We start from the raw sequence: 27,349 nt of genomic DNA, 5'->3' as shown, positions 1-27,349 counted from the left end.
TTAACCCACTGAGCCACCCAGGCGCCCAGAAAACTATTTTTTAAATTCTCCTACAATTCCAAGCCAAAAGTCTTGATTTAGCACTGATTGTCTTTTTACCTCCATAACACTTGCTAATTATCTCTTTAATACAGAAAAAAATTCAGACACAGAGCCTTGGCTGACAATAGTATCTAGCAAGTATTTATGATTGTTTTGTTTTTAATGCAATTTTAATAATTGCTATGTTCTATTAATAGCAACATTGGCTTTTTGCTTATGGTGGTGTTACAATGTTTCCTATAGGAAGGGAGAATGAGGAGTGATTACTTCACGGGCACTGGGTGTTTTTACAGCATGATGAAAAAGTTTTGAAACTAGAGAAAGCTGGTGGTTGCACAACACTGAGAACACCCTAAACAGCACAAAATTACATATTTTAAAATGAAAAATAAAAATAAAATGGTTGTATGTTATGTGCATTTTACCTCAATTTAAAAAGTATTTATAATTGTAAAATTAAAAAACCCACAGTGAATATCATCATCAATGGGGAAAAGCTAAAAGCCTTCCCTTTGAGATCAGGAACACGACAAGGATGTCCACTCTCACCACCGTTGTTCAACATAGTACTAGAAATCCTAGCAACAGCAATCAGACAACCAAAAAAAAATAAGAGGTATTCAAATTGGCAAAGAAGACGTCAAACTCTTTCTCTTCACAGATGACAAGATACTTTACATGGTAAACCTAAAAGACTCTACCCTCAAACTACTAGAACTCAAACAGCAATTCAGTATTGTGACAGGATACAAAGTCAGTGCACAGAAATCAGTTGCTTTCTTATATACTAACAAAGAAAATATAGAAAGGGAAATTAGAGAAGCAATTCCATTTATTATAGTACCAAGAATCAGAAGATACTGGGAATAAACCAAAGAGGTAAAAGATCTGTACTCAAGGAACTACAGAACACTCATAAAAGAAACTGAAGAAGCACAAAAAGATGGAAGAGCATTCCCTGCTCCTGGATTGGAAGAATAAATACTGTTAAATTGTGTATGCTTCACAGAGCAATCTATACTTTCAATGCCATTCCAATCAAAATACCAACAGTCTCCAAAGGCAAAGGAAACAAAAGCGAAGATGAACTTTTGGGACTTCATCAAGATCAAAAGCTTCTGCACAGCAAAGAAAACAGTCAACAAAACAAAGAGGCAACCCAAGGAATGGGAGAAGATATTTGCAAATAACAGTACAGACAAAAGGTTGATATCCAGGATCTATAAAGAACTCCTCAAACTCAACACACACAAAACAGACAATCATATCAAAAAATGGGCAAAGATATGAACAGACACTTCTCCAATCAAGACATACAAATGGCTGTCAGACACATGAAAAAATGTTCATCATCACTAGCCATCAGGGAGATTCAAATTAAAACCACATTGAGATACCACCTTATACCAGTTAGAATGGCCAAAATTAGCAAGACAGGGAACAACATGTGTTGGAGAGCATGTGAAGAAAGGGGAACCCTCTTACACTGTTGGTGGGAATGCAAGTTGGTGCAGCCACTTTGGAAAACAGTGTGGAGATTCCTCAAGAAATTAAAAATAGAACTTCCGTATGACCCTGCAATTGCACTCCTGGGTATTTACCCCAAAGATACAGATGTAGTGAAAAGAAGGGCCATCTGTACCCCAATGTTTATAGCAGCAATGGCCACGGTTGCCAAACTGTGGAAAGAACCAAGATGCTCTTCAACAGACAAATGGATAAGGAAGATATGGTCCATATACACTATGGAGTATTACGCCTCCATCAGAAAGGATGAATATCCAACTTTTGTAGCAACATGGACGGGACTGGAAGAGATTATGCTGAGTGAAATAAGTCAAGCAGAGAGAGTCAATTATCATATGATTTCACTTATTTGTGGAGCATAGGAAATAGCATGGAGGACAAGGGGAGATGGAGAGGAGAACGGGGTTGAGGGAAATTGGAAGGGGAGATGAACCATGAGAGACTATGGACTCTAAAAAACAATCTGAGGGGTTTGAATTGGCGGAGGGGTGGGAGGTTGGGGTAACAGGTGGTGGGTATTATAGAGGGCACAGATTGTATGGAGCACTGGGTGTGGTGCAAAAACAACGAATACTGTTACACTGAAAAGAAATAAAATAAAATTAAATTAAATTAGTTTAAAAAAAAAATACCAACAGCATTTTTGAAAGTGCTGGAACAAACAATCCTAAAATTTGTATGGAACCAGAAGAGACCCAGAATCGCTAAGGAAATGTTGAAAAAGAGAAACAAAGCTGGGGGCATCACGTTGCCTGATTCCAAGATTTACTACAAAGCTATGGTCACCATGACAGCATGGTACTGGCACAAAAACAGACACACAGACCAGTGGAACAGAGTAAAGAGCCAAGATATGGACACTCAACTCTATGGTCAAATAATTTTCAACTAAAGGAAAAAATTTACTGTGGGAAAAAAGACAGTCTCTTCAATACGTGGTACTGGGAAAATTGGACAGCCATATGTAGAAGAATGAAACTTGACCATTCTCTTACACCATACACAAAGATAAACTCAAAATGGATAAAAGACCTCAATGTGAGGCAGGAATCTATCAAAGTCCTAGAGGAGAATACAGGCAGTAACCTCTTTACCATCGGCCACAGCAACTTCTTTCAAGACATGTCCCCAAATGCAAAGGAAACAAAAGTGAAACTGAAATATTGGGACTTCATCAAGATCAAAAGCTCCTGAACAGCAAAGGAAAGTCAACGAAAGAGGCAACCAATGGAATGGGAGAAGATATTCACAAATGATACTACAGACAAAAGGCTGATATCCAAAATCTATAAAGAACTCCTCAAACTCAACACACACAAAACAGATAATCACGTCAAAAAATGGGCAGAAGACACGAACAGACACTTCTCCAAAGAAGACATATAAATGGCTAACAGACACATGAAAAAATGTTCATCATTTTTAGCCATCAGGGAGATTCAAATCAAAACCACACTGAGATACCACCTTCCACCAGGTAGAATGGCCAAAATCAACAAGACAGTAAACAACATGTGCTGGAGAGAATGTGGAGAAAGGGGAACCCTCTTACACTGTTGGTGGGAATGCAAGTTGGTGCAGCCACTTTGGAAAACAGTGTGGAGATTCCTCAAGAAATTAAAAATAGAGCGACTCTATGACCCTGAAACTGCACTACTGGGTATTTACCCCAAAGATCAGATGTAGTGAAAAGAAGGGCCATCTGTACCCCAATGTTCATAGCAGCAATGGCCACAATTGCCAAACTGTGGAAAAATCAGTGTTTTAAAATTAAGCAAATAACAAGATAGTGTAGAGAGATGAGAAAAGTTATGGGAATAGTATGCAAACAAATGAAGCTTGAGAAACACACTTAACTAATGAAACTGGACTAGATGAGCATGGTTGGGATTTCTGGGGGTAAACCACAGGAATCTCAAAGCTAGAGCCCCAGACAAACTAATTTTGGTAGCTTTTCAAGATGCCAGCAACCTAGTACAGTCTAACGACTAGTGATTTCTGGTAGCATAGCAGATGTCCTGAAGGACTGAGGCAAAAATCCCAAGGCGGAGAAAGCATCTACTGCATTCATCCACCTCCTGTTCTAAATCTCAGCAGCTCCCCTTCCTCTCTCACCATTTGAAGGGACTGCTGTGTTCATGATGCCCGCTAGGCACTCAGTCCCCCAAGCCATTTCTTCTTCATCATCAGTCAGAGCTTCTGTTTTTGCAGTTTTGTGTGTGTGTGTGTGTGTGTGTGTGTGTGTGTGTGTGTGTGTGTGTTTTAAGATTTTATTTATTTATTTGTCGGAGAGAGAGAGGGCATTAGCAGGGAGACCAGGCAGAGGGAGAAGCAGGCTCCCCATTGAGCAGGGAACCTGATGCAGGACTTGAACCCAGGACCCTGTGATCATGACCTGAGCGGAAGGCAGACACTTAAGCGACTGAGCCATCCAGGTGTCCCATAGAACTTTGGTTTTTTAAATGCAGGTTTTAATTATATCCTGAAAGGATTGATAACCACAAGGTCACTGTAAAGATCAAATTATATCTAGGACATGCTTCAGAAGTATTTTGTGAACTCTGGATTCTAACTCATTAGTGGTTCATAAAATCAATTTAATAGATTATTATAAGTACAATGAAATAAAGTGAAATGAAAACAATTGGGAGTGCATTGTACATTGCAAGATCAGGAACTGTTTTGGAAAACTTCTATTTAAATTGCACGGGTGTGTATATGTATGTTGGGGTGTGTCAGTCTGTGCAAAGATACTTGTGGAGTCAGTCAACAATGAAAATGTAACTTATTGTGGGCAAAAAGAAAGTAGTTTTACAAAACAAGTAAGTGCTTTCTCTCTGTGTTATATGATCAGATTGAGACCATAAGAACTGTTTTTGGAATAAAACAGGGTTATTATATGCTATACACAGCAATTGGTGACTTCACCACCTATCTCATGAGGATTAGCGTTATCCGCCCAAAGTAAAACTTTTACAGCAAAAAGTAAACATTTTTATCAGACAGCTGTGAGAATAATGCTTTATATAATTAACTATAAATAAGTTGGGGCAATAACTTTAAAAATACTTCTGAATTAAGACTGGACCCTTACATTACTTTGTAGAAGAGAGTTAAAAGACACAAAACTCTGATACGGAACAAAACTGGTAAATATGTTAAATATTCCAAAGTGTTGAGGGTTACCAGAATCTGGAAATGCCCTGTAATTTGGATATCATACATAAAAATAAGTTTCTGAGTTCTATGAAATATGGTAAATTATTATAGCTTGTATAATTAGTAGAAGAAGGATACTTCTTTAAAAAACAAAACAAAAACAAAGAACAGGGATGTTCACTATTAACACAACGTGTTTTAGAGCTCAAGCCATTACTGGTTATATCCCTTCTCCAGTTGCACCGAATCAAAGAGTAGGTTAAAAGAGAATGCACACAGCCCAGAGAACGCTTTCACATTTTTGGCTCAGACATTACTTTGTGTATATAAAATCCCTACTAGTGGCTCTATTGAGTGAACATTTAACATTTCCTATGTTGTTTATAATGATTAAAACAGTAATGTTTGGCCTCTTCAGCTTACAAAATAAATCATAGATGTCTTGAAGCTGAGGAACATAGCTCAGGAAATATCCCTCCTAGAGAGGAATCCCTTATATAGGCTTTCTAGAGGCTATAGTCACCCTGCAGAGATCCACCATTTTAAATGACCTAACAGCCCTATCTAGACAACTGCAAAGGAATTTACTCATGCTACAGAAGATGCAAAAAACTCTTTTTTTTTTTTTTTTAAAGATTCAGGGATTATTTTAAGTATCTGACTCTTTTTTTTTTTTTTAGATTTTATTTATTTATTTGACAGAGATCTCAAGTAGGCAAAAAGACAAGCAGAGGGGCACCTGGGTGGCTCAGTGGGTTAAGCCGCTGCCTTCGGCTCAGGTCATGATCTCAGGGTCCTGGGATCGAGTCCCACATCGGGCTCTCTGCTCAGCGGGGGGCCTGCTTCCCTTCCTCTCTCTGTGATCTCTTCCCTTCCTCTCTCCTACTGTGATGTCTCTCTGTCAAATAAATAAATAAAATCTTTAAAAAAAAAAAAAAGAATTAAAAAGACAAGCAGAGAAAGAGGAGGAAACAGGCTCCCTGCTGAGCAGAGCCCGACATGGGGCTCAATCCCAAGACCCTGGGATCATGACCTGAGCTGAAGACAGAGGCTTAATTCACTGAGCCACCCAGCGCAGTACCTGACTCTTGATATCAGCTCAAGTCATGATCTCAGGGTCCGGAGACTGAGTCTCACATAGGGCTCCTCACTGGGCATGGGCCTGCTTAAGATTCTCTCTCCCTCTCCTTCTGCAACCCCCATCCATCATGCTCACTCACTCTCTCTAGGAAGAAGGAAGGGAGGAAGGAAGGATGGAAGGAAAGAAAGAAAGAAAGAAAGAAAGAAAGAAAGAAAGAAAGAAAGAAAGAAAGAAAGAAAGAAAGAAAGAGGAAGCACTTACTCCACATTACCAAATGATGTAAGATAACCCTAAAAGTAAAACAAACTATTTAAAATTACCTAAAATAACACAAAATCAAAACAGATTTTCATGTAATCCAAATTCTCAACCCCAAACACCCTACTTAACATTAAAAAATCAGACAACATGGGGCACCTGGGTGGCTCAATGGGTTAAAGCTTCTGCCTTTGGCTCAGGTCATGATCCCAGGGTCCTGGGATCAAGCCCCGCATGGGGCTCTCTGCTCAGCAGGGAGCCTACTTCCCTTCCTCTCTCTCTCTGCCTACTTATGATCTCTGTCTGTCAAATAAATAAATAAAATCTTTTAAAAAAATCAGAAAGAATGAAAAGGAATGATCCCAAAGATACAGATGTTAGTAAAAAGAAGGGGCACATGCACCCCAACATTCACAGCAGCAACAACCACAATAGCCAAACCATGGAAGGAACTGAGATGCCCTTCAATGGACGAATGGATAAAGAAGATGTGGTCCATATATACAATGGAATATGACTAAGCCATCAAAAAGGATGAATACCCACCATCTGCATTGACATGGATGATCAAATGTGTGGTTTTCTAAAAAGATTTTGGAGGGGATGTGGAGAAAGGGGAACCCTCTTACACTGTTGGTGGGAATGCAAGTTGGTGCAGCCTCTTTGGAGAACAGTGTGGAGAATCCTCAAGAAATTAAAAATAGAACTTCCCTAGGACCCTGCAAATGCACTCCTGGGTATTTACCCCAAAGATACAGATGTTGTGAAAAGAAGGGCCATCTGTACCCCAATGTTTATAGAAGCAATGGCCATGGTCACCAAAATGTGGAAAGGACCAAGATGCCCTTCAACAGACAAATGGATAAGGAAAATGTGGTCCATATACACTATGGAGTATTATGCCTCCATCAGAAAGATTGAATACCCAACTTTTGTAGCAACATGGACAGGACTGGAAGAGATTATGCTGACTGAAATAAGTCCAGCAGAGAGAGTCAATTATCATATGGTTTCACTTATTTGTGGAGCATAACAAAAAGCATGGAGGACATGGGGAGTTAGAGAGGAGAAGGTAGTTGGGGGAAATTGGAAGGGGAGGTGAACCATGAGAGACTATGGACTCTGAAAAACAATCTGAGGGGTTTGAATTGGCGGGGGGAGGTTGGGGTACCAGGTAGTGGGTATTATAGAGGGCACGGATTGCATGGAGCACTGGATGTGGTGAAAAAATAATGAATACTGTTATGCTGAAAATAAATTTTAAAAAAAGATTTTATTTATCTATTTGACAGAGATCACAAGCAGGCAGAGAGGCAGGCATAGAGGGCAGAGGGAGAGGGGGAAGCAGGCTCCCCTGTGTAGAGAGCCCAAAGTGGGGCTCAATCCCAAGACCCCAGGATCACAACCCAAGCCGAAGGCAGGGCCTTACTTAACCCACTGAGCCACCCAGGTGCCCCTGATCAAATGTGTTTTACAGAGTCATTTCTCAAATTAAATGCTCTATTATTATACCAGCTGTTAAATAAAAAATTCAACCAAGCAAACTTTAAAGATGTAATTGGCTTTATTAATTGATGCATGAAATGGGCAGCATCCCTTCTAGCAAGTAGAGGGGAGCTCCATGGGGCTACAGAAAAGAAAGGGTTTTTAAAGATAGAGAGGGGGTGGACAAAAGGAAATTATTAGCAAAGAATCCACTATTTTAGGCAAAGTTGTCCTCCTAAGGGAAACAGGAAGGGTCTCTCGGTAATTTTCCTAGTGCTGACCAGAAAATTCCCTTGTTAACTAGTTAAAGGTTATATTCCTGGAGGGTTGAAACTAGAGATGGGTTAGGTATTAAGTGTTGGTTTACTGACTTGGGGCCTTAACCTAAGTGATACCATTTTAGGCCTATGGTTTTCTTTATAACATAGTGCACAACTCTTTAAAAAGGTGTAATTCAAAATGCTATGAAAAAAATTACCTTTACATTAAATTTTACCCATTTGTCAATCTAGCTTCAAAAAAAGTCTCCAAAATCCAAACATTACCTCTACCACTATCACCCTGGTCCAAGAAATTACCTGGAAATCTGCAACAGCCAGCCCCCAGTCACCTTACTTCTACCTTTCTCCCCATAAAGAGTTATTCTCCATGCTAAGTGGCATGGAGTTTGGGGTTGCCAAAGGGGATGTGGGGTGGTGGTGGTGAGAATGGGTGAAATAGACGGAGAGGATTAAGAGGTACAAACTTCCAGTTATAAAATAAACAACTGTCACAGAGGTGAAAAATACAGCACAGGAAATATACTCAATAACATTGTCTGGTGACAGATGGTAACTACACTTAACATGGTGAGTGTTTAGTAATGTATAGAACTGTTGGGTGTTATATGTAACTAATGAATCATTGAACACTGCATCAAACACTAATGATGTAGTATACAGTGGTTAACTGAATATAACAACAACAACAAAAAAAAAACCACTTGCTGAATCATTATGTTGTACACCTGAAAATAATATAATGATACTTCAATTAAAAAAAAAAAAAGTGGCCAGAGTGACTCTTCTAAGAATACAACTTGGATCAAGTCATTCTTCTAGAATCCGTCTAACAGCTTCCTATTATCCTAGAAGAATATTCAAACTCCTTGACAGAGCCTCTGAGGCCCCCTGACCTGACAGCCTCCCACCCCAACCTTTTCCCACGTCTCATTCACTCTTCCCTAGGAAGGAAGGTAGTACTTTAATCTGACCTGTGATTGTGGTAAGAAGTAACTAACAGCACTTGGCTTAGCTCTTCCCTTTTCCTTCTTGGGTGTAAACTGACCTTAAGGAGTAATTCTCCTCCCCTTTTCCATGCCCAAAGTCTTCCTGAGACATACCTAGCCAGGTTCAGTGTTGGACAGGACCCAGGTGGGCAATACTGTCCAATGCTAGGAGTTAGATAGCAGGCACTTCTGGCTGTTATCCTCCTCTACCATCTGTGGCAAAGGCGGATTGGGGGCTTTATCTATCGTGCTTTGATGATTAGTCTTATTTATTTCTTTGCTTAGAACTCATGTAGGGAAGAGGGGTGCTAAATTATTAGGGCTACTAAAATACCCAACTCACTGAAACAAACACATATGCTGGGCTCACACACCTTACAAGTGAGTACAGAAGTGAATCTAGAAATGCTTATCTCTGGGTGGAGTAGTTATATGTAACTCATGTTTTTCATATGCTTTTCTATTTCAAGTATTTTTACAAAAACTTCAGGTTACTTTTATAATCAGAGAAAAAAATAGCCCAAATTAACCTTCTTTGGGAACCATTACATAGGGGAAAGGTTGGCACCAGTTCTCAGAGGAAATCACGAGCTACGTGTTGGACACATGTCTAATGAAACTCAAAACAGAGTTACATAAGAACTGTCTCTAATCATGACTACATGCCATGTAGATAAAAATGTCTTACGTCTTTACAGGTATTTTATAATTACTGTTACATTTACTGTTACATTACTTGAATTTACTCAAATTCAAGTCACCAAACAGTGACAAAAAGTATTATCATTCTCTTGAATCTGTATAGCCCCTGTGGTCTATACATTCAGTGTAAAGAAAATGTAAGATTATACTAACTGCTTACTTACAATATTTATATATTTGACTCCATAACAGCAACTCTTAATCACATTTTTTAAAAGATTTTATTTATTTATTTGAGAGAGACAGAGAGAAAGATCATGAGCACATGAGCGGGGTGGGGAGGGTAGAGGTAGAGGGACAAGCAGACTCCCTGCTGAGCAGGGAGCCGGAGATCTCGATCCCACAACCCCAAGACCCCAAGACTGTGACCTGAGCCCGTGATACACTCAAGCAACAGAGACACTGGGGCACCTCTCTTATTCACGTATTTTACACTGGGGGTTTTGGCTAACCAATTTCCATTTTTTTCTGTTCTAATGATCAATACACATCCACAGATATTCATAGAAGTTTCTACTCCTACCACATTTAGAGAAAATTCTAATTCTTCCAGTTTTACTAATAAGGTAAATTGCTTTAAGAATATTTATAGTCTTACAAGAAAAATACTTACCTTAATTCAATTTTAATTTTTCTCCTGGCTTCCCTGGGCAACTTTGATCAGTATATGATCATCTAAACCTAAGAATGTTTTCACACATTATTTTCATGTGTTATATTTTCTTCTGTATGTTAATCCATCAAGGCAGTGCATAAGTTTGGTCTTTTTCAGGATGCTGTGCAAAATTAGAATATGAAAGCAAGGATGTTTGGAATAAAATCTAAATATTGAGGGTATAGGTAAATTAAGTCCTTGAAATTTAATTCAGCAACTACTTACTACATCCCTCCTACATGTGTTCCCTACCCAGTGGATCCAATGTTAAAGAAGAAAGGGAAAAAAAAAACCCTGTCTCCAAAAAGCATGTAACAATGACCTGTAAATTTTTTTGTCCTTAGCCAATTTATTTTTTTTTTAAGATTTTATTTATTTATTTGATAGAGAGAGAGAAAGAGCACAAGCACTGGGGGTGGCAGAGGGAGAAGCAGGCTCCCCGCAAAGCAGAGAGCCAGATGTAGGGCTCAATCCCAGGACCCTGGAATCGTGACCTGAGTGGAAGGCAGACACTTAACCAACTGAGCCACCCAGGCACCCCTGTCCTTAGCCAATTTAAATAGGGAAGAAGATTACCTGCTTTATCTCTTCCTTCATTCCAGTGGCAAGAGAATTCAGGGTTTAAAGTTCCACTACAGGTGCAGTTTTGAAAAGTTTATGACCCATTTTAATAATATGTCACTTTTTAAACAGCTTTATCAAAATACAACCTAATACCATAAAACTTATCCATCATCATTGTATGATTCAACGCTTTTTAGTAAATTTGCAGAGCTGTGCAACCATCATCATACTCTAGCTTTAGAATCTCTCCACCAGCACCACTCCTGTGTCACCCATGCAGTACCGCTGCACAGTGATTAAGAGCACAGGTCCTAGTGCAGACTGCGGGGCTCCATGATTTGACAAGCCTCCAGTAAACCTTTCTCTGCTGGGTTTCAGTTTTCTCATCTAAAAATGTAGCTTATTGTAGCACCTCATAGTACAGTTCTGAGGGTCACATGAATTAACACATATATACTTAGAACAGTGGTTGGCACAAGGTATCCAGTAATTCATTAGCTATTATTAATATCATGTGCTTTGGGGCACCTGGGTGGCTCAGTGGGTTAAAGCCTCTGCCTTTGGCTCAGGTCATGATCCCAGGGTCCTGGGATCGAGCCCCGCATCGGGCTCTCTGCCCGGTGGGGAGCCTGCTTCCCCTTCTCTCCCTGCCTGCTGCTCTGCCTGCTTGTGATCGCTCTCTCTGTGTGTCAAATAAATAAATAAAATCTTTGAAAAATATATCATATACTTTAAAAATGTATTTTTTGGAAAAAATAGACTGAAAATACTTTCAACACAAATAACATCACTCCATACTGACAGCTGAAACAACCTGTAACAACACATTTTATTTGATAATAAAAAAGCCTGATTAACAGTAATAAAAAATTTAAAAACAAGAATAATGGTAACTGAAAACAAAACCACCTCAAGATAAAACTTCGGACGATCTAATAGCATTCATTCACTGACTCAACAAATATTTAGGGGGAGTACATACTAAATGTCATGCCATGCTCATTTTAGGGATGGGAAAATAGCAAATAAGACGAAGGCCCTGACCCTACGAAGCTTAGGTTAGGGGGAGACAAACCAAATGAGCAGACAACTGAAAAATAAAATAATTACCCAGTTGTAAATGTTCTAAGGACAAGAGTATACTTTAGGCAGTGAGACAGAGACAGAGGGTCAGAGAGAACAAGGGCACTACTCTAGACGGAAATCAAGCCTTGCTCTAGAACTAGCCTTCTTAATGCATATTCTCTACTATTACACTGCTTTGTGGTTCTCTGAGATGACATTTCGCCAGAGGTCAGAATAAGAAATTAGCTGCCGGAGCCAAAGCAATAAGCCATGACAAAGGCCTACAAGCACCAAGGGTAACAAGTACAAAGGCTCCACGGTGGGACAAGGCTTAGTAGCATTTGAGGAATGGAAAGCGGCCAGCTAGTCTGGAGTTTAATGAGCATAAAGAAGGTAAGATGGACACCTGGATGGTTCAGTCAGTTGAGTTTCCGACACTTGATTTTTGTTCAGGTCATGATCTCAGGGTCCTGAGTTGGAGCCTCGTGTTGGGCTCCCTGCTCAGTGGGGAGTCTGCTTTTCGCCCTCTCTTTCTGCCCCTCCCCCTGTTTGCACATGCTCTCTCTTTTTCTCACTCTCTCTCTCTCTCTCAAATAAATAAATAAGTCTTACGGAAGAAGAGGAGGAAGAAGAAGAGGGGAAGGAAAAGGAGGAGGAGGAAGATGGCAGGTGAGGTTGAAGATAGGCAGACACTAAATGCTTGTACCATTTCACTATTTCAACCTTCCCTGTCCAACTGCTTGCAGTAACATTAGGTCACTAATGGACATTTCTGGGGGGATTCACCATCACCATGGGCCAAACTGAGGCAAAGCATTCTTCACTTATTAAAATGATGAGATTTTAAAATGGAAGATTATTTCTTAAAAAAAAAAAAAACATTCGACAGGGCTTATTGCCCTGGATAAATAATCTTCTGGCCCACCGTTCAGGAGCAGCCTGCAGGGAACAGCATCTGTTCTGGCTTCCAAAGAATGAAACACCCACCCGCAGTGGGGGGCTCGCAGGAGAAGTGCACAGGGCAGAGCGGTCAGTTTTGAGAAAGGCAACAAGGCAGGAGAGGATGATCAGGAGGGAACAAAGCATAATTAAGTCTGATTTTTTTAAGAAGTTTTTCTATTTATGGAGAAAGTCGTGGGAGATATTCAAAGGCTGGTTAAAGATAAACTGAGAGGCTGTAGGTGTCAGTCAGAGGAAATATGAACTATATTCAGTATGTGGTGAGCACCGAAGCGGTGTGCGTTGCATTTAATGAGATTTAAACTGGAACTGGGTATACCAGAGGGAATGGGCAGAGAAGGGTGAGGGTACCCAGAAACACAGGCTGGAGATGATGTAAGTCTGAAGTAGAAGGAAGGCAAAGGAGGTGAAATGGAGGGGGCGGATGTGCGGGCCACTAAAGCATAGTATAATTAAGTTTTACACCGGTTATGGGAAAGAGAAATTTTTTAAAAAAAGGAAAAGGGAAATTAGTAGGAGAAGAAGTTGTTTCAAACAGTAATACTGTCAATAAGGAGAAGAAAGACTGAAAAAAGAGGAAAAAGGAGAAAAAGCTGAATTTGGTGCTTGGAAAGTCTTCTATTTTATTCTTCAAAATACTCAGATTACATAATATCTTATGATGCGTCCTCAAAATATCAATTTTCCAGCTTCTCCAGGGCACTTGAAAGCACACTGCGTCAGGTCACTATTTTGTTCACTGTGGTATGTGCCGACCACCCAGATTAGGGCCTGGACCAGAGAAGATGTTCAATAATTTTTGTGGAATCAACGATGTGATCTTTCTGCCGCCTTCCATCTATCGGCCCCTCTTGCTCTTTGTTTTCTTCTCTACTGACCCAAGAACCCCCCCCCGAACAACTATCTTACCAACATCCTTAATTACATGCCCCATTATCCTTCTGTTACATGTTTCCTCTTCTTCTCTCTCTGAGATTTCTTAGTATCTTCTCTATAAGCCTGGTGCCTGGGAAGTTCACGACCCATAGCTTAACACGAGTCTTTTTCATTCATTCTAACGAGTATTCGATAAGGCCTTCCTATCTGGAAAATTATGGCTTTTCAGTTCTGATTTTTTTTTTTTTTTTGAGAGGGAAGAGTAACTAATTCTTATCTAATTCCATCCTCCCTCTTCTAAATTTTCTTTTTCTAGACTTTTCAAGTCAAAATTGACCCTTTTAAAAGACTACCATTCTCAGTGTTTTATTCTCCTTTCTAGTAGATTTCTTTGGCTCTATCTTTCAACACTCCTATGGATGCCCACCCCCTAATATTATCCATTTATTTTCCAAGAGCTCCTGCTTGAACTCTAGATGTCCAAAATTTTTTGTAGTATTCTGCTTAGTTTCTTGGTTGTAATATTTTCTCTTTTCTCTCTGGAATATTAATTATAGGATTGTTTTTCTTCAAATTTTCTTCTCTTTTCTACATTGCCTCTCTCCCCCCCTCTGAGTTAGTCTGTTTGCTTTAATCTCTGTCTTTCATATTAAAACATTTTTATATCAAATGTCTGGTAACCCTCCTCTGTCCATTCATATAGGAGTAAGGTGCTAAGAAGCTGATTAGAAACACTACGTCAGGCTAGACAGTAAATATTTTAGGCTTTAAGGGCCATAGAGTCTGTTGCAGCAACTCTGCTACTGCAATGCAAAAACCACCCCAGGCAATATGAAAATGAATGAATGAGGCTGCTCTGATAAAATTTTATGACTATGAAATCTGAATTCACATAATTTTCATGCCATGAAATATTGTTCATATTTTGATTTTTTAAAAGATTTTATTTATTCATTTGAAAGAGACACAGCGAGAGAGGGAACACAAGTAGGGGGAGTGCGAGAGGGAGGAGCAGGGAGCCCAGATGCAGGGCTCGATCCCAGGACACGGATCCCAGGACACCGGTATCATGACCTGAGCCCAAGGTAGACACTTAATGACTGAGCCACCCAAGTGCCCCAATACTTTGACTTTTTTAAACGTTGTGTATCATTGAAGTAGGCAGAATAATGCCCCCCAAAGACTTCCACATCTTAGTTCCTTAAATCTGTGACTAAGTTATTTTACACAGCAAAAGGGGAATTAAGGTTTCAGACTGAATTAATATTGCGAAAATGGATCTTAAAATAGAGACAATTCCAGATTACTGAGTCGATCCAATCTAATCGCAAGGGTCTTTAAAAGTGAAAGAGGGAAACAGAAGAGAAGGTCACCATGTCGTGATGTGAAAGGACTCCACTCACTGTTGCTGGCCTGGAAGACGGAGGAAAGGGGCCATGAGCCAAGGAATGTGGATGACTCTTACTAGCTGGAAAAGGCAAGAAAACAGATGTTCTCCTGAAGCCTCCAGAAAGGAACACAGCCCTTAACTACCTTACTTTGGGTCCAGTGAGACCTCTAACCCACAAAAGTGTAAGATAATAAATTCATGTTGTTTTAAATCACTAAGTTTGTGATAATTTCTTACATGAGACAACGATACAACCATTTAAAAATGTAAAAGCCCTTCTGGGCTCGCAGGCCATAGGAAACCAGCTGGTGGGCTATATTTGGCACACGAGCTGTATTTTGCTAAGCTGTGGTACCAGCCCTTGAACCAACTGCCTGAGACGAAATCTCAATTCTGCCACTTACTGACTATAATCTTTGATAGGCAACTCAACCTCTTTGTGTCTTATCTCCCCCTTTGCAAAGTGATGATAGTAATAGTAATTGCATCACAGGAATGCGATAAGGATTAAATGAATATTACACAGAAAGTGTTTAAAATACCACCTACCCCACAGGAAGCACCAGTAATTGCTATTTTAGTAACAATGGGGAGGGGGGAGAAACACACCTCCAACATGAGGATATTCCCCTTATCGCAGCTTCACCTGGAATACAGTCTCTAACACCCAAAAGTAATTCTTTGGTGTTCTGTCAGGGTGAGGGAAGAAGAGGGAAGAACAGTGATATGGTTGCACATGACGGAGAAGGGACCCAAAGGATAAGTCGGTTGGACTTTTACTGGCTGCTCCCACCACTGCTAAGGTTTCCACTTTCTCTCCTTGGCTAAGTCAGTTACCATTCCTGCATCTGGTTTCCAGCTTCCAGAAGTGTCTTGAGTTCTCTTTTCTGCTGTCATCTCCCCTCTAATTCTCTTCATCCAAGCTCTTAAAAATGCCCTCTCTGTCATTTTAGCAGTGTTTCAGGAGAGAGCAGAGTGGAATGTGTTTAATTGACCCTGTTTAACTGAAAGTCTTAAAATGCAATTGCTCTATTATTCCTGACCTCAAAAAACAAGGACAATAATCACTTACATTTAAAAGAAAATCTTTTAACCTAACTTTTTCAAAAGCCAGTATTTTCTCATTTAAAAAATGTTGTTTCCAACAGTATACAACATTTTCTAAAAGCATTATAAGTAAAACTTTAAAGCTCTCATTAAAATAATTGACAAATTAGAACTTAACTTCAGGGCCTGCAAGTAATTTTGTGCAGGTCTGATGATTATTTGTGTTGTGAGTCAATGACATACTTTTTTGAAAAGTAAACTTCGAAAAATATGTGTGTTAAAAACACTACAGAACAATCTGTATGTCACATGTTTTCTCCCAAGTGTTTATTTAAAAAGGTAATTACAGTTCATACGTCTACTCAGGCCCACTAGCCAGTGGGTACATAACATTCTCATTAATTGATGGTGACTGTACTTTTATACATTGAATGACAGCTGTAGCAGGGATCTACATTCTCATCTTTCTAAGCCACACCTTTAGTCACCAAGAAATCTGGGAAACTCACGACATGTTCACAGTGAGAGTTCAGCAGCATCCTGAGATCCAACCACTCTACAAAAATTGTAAGCTGATTAGAAGCTAAAGAGGACAAGGAGAAAGAAGACCAATAGTTACCAAGAACCTGTTACGTGCAAGTCCCATTCTGGGTACTTTTAATATATTACCTAACATATTCCTCAAAATAATCTGATGAGATGGCGATCATGCCCTCATTTCCTGAATCAGGAAAACGATGTATAGAATGCTCAGGAAAAATACACTACACACACACACACACACACACACACACTCATATGTGTATATATATATATGTCCAAAGAATGTGCTATGTGTTTTTATATGAACAGAAGAAATTGCTAGATACTCATGAGACCATACAACATTGGAATATTTTAAAAGTCAGAAATTAGGCTTGAGAGCCATGAAAATAGTTTTTAAAAATCTACCTATGTTAATACAGATCATATATTCATACATATACATATACATTCATACATATACATATACCATATATACATATATATATATTTTATTTTATATATATAAAATACAAGGCACAGCAGATAGTCTCCAATACTGAGGAATGATTTCTGTGAGACTTCAAGCAACGTAAAGGTACCTAGGGACTCAAGTGCCACCCCTCCCACAAAACATGCTTTTTATTCTGCTTTATTTTCCTTGTGGTAGTGGTAGTTGCCATTATCTGAAATTAGCTTGATGGCAATTTTAAAAGAAAAGATTCAAAACATTTTGAGAAATAACAATCTCAAAAGAACCTTTCAATGTGACTACTTTGATACAGAATAGCCCTTGTTATGCTGGTTAGTAAAATAATAGCATTATTAGTCTGTAATCCCAACTGATTCCCTTGGTTATCTAAATTCCATACCTCTGAGAGGTCCTAACTATGTGTATACTCTGACCCTCTAAGCCTTCCTTAACTCTTCCATATTCTGGACACTCACCAGGTAGCATCTGGTTATAAATTATCTTATAGATTATTCTCTTTTTTACAAACTACCTAATGAGTTTAAATTTCTCTTGTTTCATTCTCAGTGAGGTGGTAGGTATTCCAAAATACCAGGTGAAATGCTCCTAATGTAGCTAGCTAGATACAGATACAGAGATATGGAGAAAAGTATAGAAGAATACATGCCAGGTAATTTACAAGCATTTGGGGGTAAGGACAGAATAATGAGAACAAAGAAGTTATTAATAAAAATAAATAAATTCTTTGAAAAGTGTCTCTTTCACATGGGTAATATTATGATCCTATTTAAATAAAGAAATTAGAGGTCTACCTATTCACTTACAGGTAAAAAAAGCAAATTGCAAATTCTCTCTCTATATAAAAACAAGACCTTTTAAGGCTTGTTTATACAAAAATAAAGGGAAAGGTGAAAAAGGACATAAATCAGCTTAAGCTCAACATGGGTTACCTGACAGTGACTGAAGACATTTAGAGATCTGTAGTGCGCTAGATCTAAGCTGCTCCTTGAAACTTTATTTCCCACAGTTTCTCTCCTTTCTACCTGTTCTCTTACACACTGGGGCTTCATTTGCCCAGAAACTTATTATCTCCCAACGTCATTACTAGTTTCTACCCAAGCCCTTCTCTGATCCATACCAACCATTCTCTAGGGCAGCTGATAGTATGGGCGCTGGTCAGCCACTGAGCTGAAGAAATGCGTCTCTGTAAAATCTCTTAGGCTTAAAGTTTTCCTGATAGGGGGCGGCAGTATGTGGTCATTTTCTCCAAAGGCACAGCCCCAGAATCTGGGCAGGAAACGCAGGCAAAAGGAGAAGTAAGAGGCAATCAGGTGGCGAGTGGATCAAGCTGCTGCTGACAGTCCCCTACTACCAAATGGAACAACTTCGGATACTATTCCCTCCTATCACCTGTGTCTAGGGAAGGCAAAAATAAATAAATAAATAGGATGGTCCCCATTTTCCTGCCAAAATCTTAGTTTATAAATACTGATTGCAATACATGCAAATACAGCGTGTTCTTTTAGTAAAGGGTCTAGCATATCGTAGATTCTTAACAGATATTAAAGAACAGTAACACTGCTTTGAAAAAATATGTCCAAAGAATGGGCTATGTGTTTTTTAAATGAACAGAAGAAATTGTTAGATACTCATGAGACCATACAACGCTGGAATATTTTAAAAGTCAAGAAATTAAGCTTGAGAGCCATGAAAATAGTTTTTAAATAAATAGTTTTAAAACAGTTTATCTACCTATGTTAATACAGATTGTATATTCATACATCATTAAGGATATACCCCAAATTACCTCAGTCTACTTCTCCCCTATCTCTTCTATCTCTATTTCATTGTGGTTTCATATAAATAGAAGGGTTTTTTTTTTTTTATGTTGCTATTTTTAAATGTCTTCCCAGAAACAAACTGACAACCTTATTATGTTACCCTTGCAGAATACATTCATTCATTCCTTCATTCAACAAACCATTGTTGAAGATCTACTGTATATTAGGTACTGATCTTTGCTCTGGGAATCCAACAGGGAGCAAAATAGACAATAATCTTTCTCTATGGAGCCAATATCCTACTGGAAGTAAGCAGCCAATGAACAAGTATGGAAGATACACAGTGGAGTATGTAAGATGCTGATCAGCATGAGAGAAGAAAATAAGAGGGATAGAAGAGTGCCACTGATGGGGAGAAGGCTGCAATTTTTTGTAGGGTGGAGTCAGGGAGACCTTGCCGAGAAGAGAAAATGTGAGCAAAGGACTCAAAGAGGTGAAGGGGAAAAGCCACGTGAGCACATAGGAGAAGCACCGTGCAGGCTGAGCAGGCCTCTGCACACATGGAACCTGAGTCAGAGAGCACACTGTTACCTCCCCACGTCACCTCCCACTGCTCTGCATCTCCCTCACCTTACTCCAACCACACACTGGCTTTCTTGCCACTGCTCGGATGTACACTGGTGAATGGGGGCTGAGGGACTAAGGAAGCACTGCAGACCTGTAGACGCTCCTCTGAAAAGCTCTTCCCTCAAATGGACAGACGGGCCATCATCCATGACTTCTGAAAGGGGTGTTGGGCAAACAAACACTCCTCTGGAGCAGCACTTTCCAACCAGTGACGGGAATGTTCTTGAACGTGCTGTTCAGTAAGGAGCACATAACTAGACACATGTGGCCTCTTGGTACTTGAAAAGTGCCACGTGACTAAGGAACTGAAATTTTAATTGCAAATTTTAATTAATTTAAATTGAAACAGTCAAATGTGGCTAGTGGCGACAATACCGGCCAACGTAATTCTAGAGCAGAGGTAGGTCTTGAGAACACAGGAATTTATCACTAATAGAAAAATAGACACCTTACTTCTAAAAAATAAATATTTCATTTAATTTGCTAATTCTCTAATGAGAATTCTATGATTAAGTAGGGCAATTATGATAGTTTTACTTGTCACAAAACACACACATGTATTAATCACTATTTACCATGTAATTCTCCAGCTACTACACAGAAAAACGACTGCTATTAGGTAGGTTTTGTTTCGTTTTTTTTTTTATCTCAGCTTTAGTGTTTCCCTGCAGATAATTTATTATTGCTGAAGTAATAATAAGAAATTTGGTAAAATTCTGTCCTTAAAACCAGCTGTATTTCCCGCTAGCAAGTTTTTCTTCTCCATTTGATTTGTCTTTAGGTGACAGATGTACATGCAAATGTAAAAATGTGAATAAAAATAAACAGGATGTTATATAATATGCTATAACTTCATGTACTACTAAATTCTAAGAAAACAGAACAAAGACTATAATTAGGAAAAATAGCTTAAAAGATGGGGGGGAGTAAATTGACATTTAAAAAGCTTTATTTTTTACAAAAATGGAAATAGAAGGTACTCATTATCTTAGGAGATATGCAAAGCCAATCTTTAAAAACTATACTCAACTTTATAAGAATATATGGGTTCTAAGAGAAAGGCACACATATATGCACATACTAAGACACCACTATTAAAGCTACACAAGAAAACTTCATGTCTTAGAATTTTTATATTTAATCCAACAGCACCCAGAGACGATGAAAGCCAGTTACTGAAAAATTTATTGCTTGGTTAAAACTCAGTTTACAATTCAAAGAATTTTTAAAATCTCTGTGCTGTTATGAAGCTTTATAGGGTTTACAATGGAGATGAAAACAGAAATAAAAAGATCTGACAAACAGAAAATGCCAAAGATATTTCCAGCATTATCAACATGGATTCTTTTTTCCCTATCATTACTTTTTACCTCACTCTAAGACAAATGATTTTAACCCATCTGCCTAAAAGACAACAATGTCTCCTAGGGTGTCTTTCAAAATGTAAATGTATGATGGGTAATTTTATTTGAAAGACTATTTTTATAATTTTTAAACTAGAACTAGAATATAAACTCCAAAGGGCAGGAGTTTTTTATAATCTGCAGGATTCCCAGTGTCTACAATAGTGCCTATCATATAGTAGAGTTACTTAATAAATTCTTTTTTTTAAAGATTTTATTTATTTATTTGACAGACAGAGATCATAAGCAGGCGGGGGGGTAGGGGGAAAAAGGCTCCCCGCTGAGCAGAGAGCCTAATGCGGGGCTCGACCCACAACCCTGGGACCAAGACCGGAGCCAAAGGCAGAGGGGTTTTAACCCACTGAGCCACCCAGGTGCCCCAATAAATTCTAACAAATTACTAAATTAATCATTTTATCAGGATCTTTAATTAAAATAAAGATAACCAAATACTATTACAACATTAGTGTAGATTTGCACTTTAACATTGGTAAAATAGAATCATTCCACTTATCAAAAAATCTTGTTTGTACCATTTCTACATAGAACAAAACCCTTTCTAAAGTTTATTTGATTCCCAGAATCCAAAGACTTTCATATTCACTATTTCGCAGAATTGTTTACATAGAATTCTGCGATCCCTTCCAATTCAAAAATTTATTTATTCTAATAATGGTCTAAAACTGTAAAAGGAAATCTGAAACCCGAATATTCAAATGGAACATCATGGAATGTCAAAACAAAATATTATTTAAATTACTACAAAAATAATTGCAAAACAACTGATGGACCATCCTACACATATGGTTTTCTTAAATCTTTTAAAGGGTATTTTCTAGTATTCTGCTTAGTCTTGTTTTACACTACTATCAAATCCTTCGCTTTCAAAATCAAGTATACTGAGACACCAAATAATAAAACTGCACTGTGCTTTTTAAATTTTATACTAAAAGATCTACTCTATTTTAAAAACAACATCTCAAACACATTGGAAAATACTGAATTGGAATGTTTGTGAAAATGCTGTTTACTGCAACGTCCCAATGTTTTATCAACTAACACTGAAGTTTAAATTAGGGCTAAACTCAGGAAACTGACCTTCATAATATTTTAACATGATGTTTGTCTTTATAAGGTGGTTTTCTTCTAAGAAAAGCGGACTTTAATGTCCTAGACTTACAGTCAAATTTCGGTCCCAGATCTGTATGCTTCCATTCTGGCAGGCAGCTGCGATGAGGTTTCCATCTCTACTATAAGTGCACGTGGTGGGAATTACTTTTTTACCCTGCATCGTCCGTGGTTTAAACACACTTCTTTGCTTCCTTGGATTTTCAACTTCCCATGTCCTCACAGTCCTAAAAACAATAAAGAGATTTTCATTTACAAAAAAGAAAGGAGTTTAAAATTCAGAAGAGCTCATAAAAACTGCTTCACCTCTTAAGCATATAAATCTAATAATTATTTTTAAAATAAAATGCGTTCTGTAAAACATTCTCCAATTACAAATGAAGTTACTCACTGCAATAAAGTGAACCATCTGAATCATGTTGTCTTCAAATCAAACAGCAAGTAGCAAATTCTACTTCAAATCTATCAGCGTTGTAAGTTCTGACCCTCTATAACATTGGCCTCCAAACAACTCCGACTATATACTCTGATCAGTAAAACTATTGAATATACACCTCCTATATACACACATTAATTTCTAAATTAGTTACATGTGTTAATGCACTGTTATATAATACACACCAGAAAACACACTGAAAAAATAAGTCACGAAAGAATGATGTCCCCCTCTAGGGCGCAGGCAAAGATTTCATGCCTCCGAGGGAGAAGCAGAAACAAAATTGTCTGCCCCTGAGTTTTCAACGAGTAACAAAAAAGAGCAGGCTAGGACTGGGGGAGATACAGAGTACCCGCCTGCTCACATCACAGGCAAAGGAACACTGCCATTAAGGAAAGCTAAAACAAGATCCTTATGACCCAGGATGGGGTGGGTGGGGGGGGACCATAAAATACAGAAAACCAAAGATGAGTTCAGCAAATTCTTGGCAGAAACTATCCAGGCCAAAGCACTATGGAACAACATCTCTAAAGTTCTAAAAGAAAAAAAAAAGTCAATCTAATATTCTATAGGCAGCAAAAATATATTTCAAAAATAAGGTAAATACTTTTTCAGATGAATGAAAGCTGAGATAATTCATTTCCTTCAGACATGTACTAAAAGAAATGTTAAAGGAAATTCTTCAAGAAGAACAAATACAATGCAAATGGAAATCTGAATCTACACAAAGAAATGAAAAGTGCCAGAAATGGTAAAAATGAAGATTAATTTAAAAGACATTTTAAAAAATGTTTAAATCTCTTTGAAAGATAAATGGCTGAAGTAAAACAATGTATTATAAGATTTATAGCATATGTTCAAGTAAAATCTATGTCAACAATAGCACAAAGGTTAGGAGGAAGACACAGTAGTATAGTTTTATACTATACTGGAGATGGTGGAATATTATTTGAAGAGAGATTCTGATGGAAATGAAATAAAAACAGGAAGGGATAATGAAGAAGAACTATGGGATAAACATAAACCAAAGAGCACAATGGTAGGTTTAATCCAGTCTCATAAATCATTGCATTAATTAGAAATCATCTAAAAACTCTAATTGAAAGGCAAAAATTGTCAGACTGGATTAGGTAAAAGCAAGACCCAGCTGATTACACAAAAATGGGGGCACCTGGGTGGCTCAGTCAGTTAAGCATCCAACTCTTGGTTTCCACTCAGGTCATGATCTCAGGGTTCTGGGATCGAGTCCCATGATGGGCTCCATGATCAGTGCGGAGTTTGCTTGTCCCTCTCCCTCCACCTCTACCCCTATCCCCAGCTCATATGCGTGCATACTTTCCCTCTCTCTAAAATAAATTAATTCTAAAAAATAAACACAAAATAGAATTTTAAAAAAAAATATACACAAATGTTTAAATATAAAGACTTAGATAGGTTAACAGTAAAAAGATGGGGGGGAAATGTGCCAGGTGAACATAATCAAAAGAAAGCTGGAGTAACCAACCATATTAATGTCTGCAAAGTGGACTTCAGAACAAGGAACAAAACGAGAGACAAAGAGCAAACTTACATAATGCTAAAGAGCCCATCAATCAAGAAGACATAACAATCCTAAATGCATATGCCACTAATAACAGAGGTTCATAATAGGAAAGCAAACTTAATAGAAATAAAATTAAATAAAGCAAACCCATATTTATATTTGTATACTTCAACACTCTTCTCTCAGTGACTGATAGAACAAGTATCCCCCTCCTTGCCCACCTCCAAAATTAGTAAGGATACAGAAGACCTCAAAAACAATGCCAAACAATTGAGCTAATTGACATTTATTTAACACTTCACCCAACTACAACTGAATGTGCCTTCTTTTCAAGTACACACTGAACATACTCTAGGTCATAAAGCAAATATTAACACACTAAAAATGACCAAAATCACACAAAACATGTACACTGTCAAAAAATAAAATTAAGCAATTAGTAACAGAAATGTATCTGAAAATATATCTTTTCCAAAACATTAAGAAATTAAGAAATAGAATTCTAAATAATCCATGGGTCAAAGAAAAAAAATCACAAAGGATAGCAGAAAAAACTCTGAATCCAATAAATATTAAAATATATATCAAAATTTATGGCATTCAGTTAAAACAAACAAACAAACAAAAAAAAAACAGAAGGAAAATACAGCATTAATTATATATAATAGGAAAAAAAAAAAAAGGCTGGAATCAACAACCTAAGATTCAACCTTAAGAAACTAGATAAAAGAGGGGCACCTGGGTGTCTCAGTCAGTTAAGTGTCTGACTCTTGATTTCCACTCAGGTCATGATCTCAGGGTCATGGGATCATGCCCTGCTCTGCACAGGGCATGGAACCTACTTTAGATTCTCTCTCTCCCTCTCCCTCTGCCACTTCCGCAACTTGTGTAAGCTCTTTCTCTAACTCTCAAATAAATACATGTTTTTTAAAAGAAACTAGAAAAAAAGAAAGAAAATTCAATCTAAAGCAGGTAGAAGGATGGAGATAATAAAAATGAGAATACAAATGAATAAAAAAGAAAACAGAAAAAGAACAGAGAAAACAAAAGCTGGTTCCTTAAGAAGATCAACAAAATTAATAAACCTCTAACTGGTTTGATGAAAAAAAGCAAAAATTGGAGACAATATCAAATATCAATATTTGAAAAGGAAGACAGGATGACATCACCATAAAGTGTAACAACATTAAAACATTAAAATTCATCCATGCATGAATTTCACCTAAATTTGATAATTTAGGTGAAATGGAGAAATGTCCTTAAAGGACACTAACTACCAAAGTTCACTCAATAAGAAATAAATAACTGGAATATTCTTCATGATTAAAAGCCTGAATATATAGTTAAAAATCTTTCCATTAAGAAAAATCTAGATAGCTTCACTGTTGAATTCTACCAAACATTTAAGAAAGAAATAATACCAACTCTATACAAACTCTTCCAGAAAATAGAAGAGGAAACACTTGCCAGCACTCCTCATTGTATAAGGCCAGCTCTATCCTGATGCCAAAACCAAAGTCACTACAAGAAAAGAAAACTATGGTTCCATATCCTAATAAACACAGAAACGTAAGTCCTTAACAAAATATCAGTAAATTGTTCAAACTAGTACTGTATAAATATAATAATACACTATGACTGAGAGTATTTAAACCAGGAATGAGGGGCACCTGGGTGTCTCAGTGAATTAAAGCCTCTGCCTTCGGCTCAGTCATAATCCCAGGATCCTGGGATCGAGCCCTGCATGGGGCTCTGTGCTCAGCAGGGAGCCTGCTTCCTCCTCTGCCTGCCTCTCTGCCTACTTGTGATCTCTGTCTGTCAAATAAATAAAATCTTAAAAAAAAAAAAAAACAGGAATGAAAGAACTGAAAGGAATGAAAATTAATACATCACGTCAACAGACAATAGAAGATATATGATCATCTCAATCCATGCAAAATAAACATTTTTTAAAAATCCAACATTGACTCATGATAAGAACTCTCCACATACTAGGAATAGGATGGAATTTCCTCAGCCTGATTGAGGACATCTATGAAAAACTTACAAGTAATATACTTGTTAATGAAGAAAGGCTGAACGCTTTCCTCTTATGGTTAAGAACAAAGCAATGATACCAAACTCTCACCAGGTCTTTATAACTGGAGTAACCATTCAGTGCAATAAGGCAAATAAAAGAAATTCAAAGCTTACAGACCAGAAGAAAAAATAAAACTGTCTTTATTAAGAGACGACATGTCTGGGGTGCCTGGGTGACTCAGTCAGTTGAGCATCTGACTCTTGGTTTCAACTCAGATCATGATCTCAGGGCTGTCGGATGAGCCCCCATGTTGGGTCTGCACTCATTGCAGAGTCTGCTTGAGATTCTTGCCCCCTCTGTCTTCTCCTCCCCAGCAATCTCTCTCAAATAAATAAATAAATAAAATCTTTAAAAGAGGAGAGACCATCTGATCATATATATATATATGTATATATATATATATATATATCCCAAGAATCTATAAAAATGCTACTAAAACTAATAGCGAATTTAGTGAGGTCACAGGATACAAAATAATCGATTTTATTTCCATAGACTAGCAACAATTGAATGTTGAAATTATGAAAATAATACCATTAATAGTGGTATGAGTAAACATGGCATCTCAAAAGATGTATAGTATCTGTACACTGAAAACCATAAAATATTTCTGAGAGAAATGAAAAAAGACCTAAGCATATGAGAAGATATACTGCATTCATGGGTTGGAAGAGTCAATAATTTAAGATTACAATTCTCTCCTAATTAATCTTTAGATTCAACACAATTTCAATCCAAGATCCAGCAGGGGTTGTTTTTCATTTTGGGTTTGTTTTTTTTTTTTTATAGAAACTGGATAAGGTAATTCTAAAACTTCTATGAAAATGCGGACAACTTGGACTGTCTATACAATTTTGAAAAAGAAAAAAATTAGGGAATTCAGTCTACCCAAGTTCCCATATTAGCTTCTAACTCCCACATTATAACACTAATCACATAAGTTGTAATTACACATATTAACATCTACTCCTACAAAAAGAGCTACTTGAGAGCAAGGGCTCTCTTTCTCTCTTATCTTTGTATGCCTAGAGTCTGCACCATCTCTTAAACCTAACAGGAACACAGTACCTACTGGGTCTTCAACAAATGTTTGTAAAGAATAAAAGAAATTCACTGCCTATCTAAGCATTTTAAAAATCAACTTAATTGAGGTATAACCAACATACACGAAATAAAATTGATTTTTAAATGTATAGATTTCAGATAGATTTCTCAGCAAGTATTTATGATTTATTCCAAATGAGGGTTTGGGGCTTTTTAAAATAACTTCTGCTTATCT

The 27,349-nt window shown here is 37.8% G+C and overlaps 1 protein-coding gene across 2 annotated transcripts in view; it reads right to left on the bottom strand.

The window, feature by feature from the left end:
- The window catches only part of WDR70 (WD repeat domain 70), a 293,941-nt gene that overhangs the window by 89,307 nt on the left and 177,285 nt on the right, over nucleotides 1-27,349 (bottom strand). For both annotated transcript variants that reach the window (XM_059173825.1, XM_059173827.1), the window contains one exon: nucleotides 22,064-22,238. In XM_059173825.1, coding sequence (XP_059029808.1) covers nucleotides 22,064-22,238 — 175 coding nt within the window. The remainder of the gene's footprint in view (nucleotides 1-22,063; nucleotides 22,239-27,349) is intronic.

This window comes from Mustela lutreola, chromosome 5, assembly GCF_030435805.1.
Source record: "Mustela lutreola isolate mMusLut2 chromosome 5, mMusLut2.pri, whole genome shotgun sequence".
NCBI lineage: Eukaryota > Metazoa > Chordata > Mammalia > Carnivora > Mustelidae > Mustela > Mustela lutreola.
The sequence above is the reverse complement of the archived record's forward strand: the minus strand, read 5'-3'. Positions and strand labels throughout refer to the sequence as shown.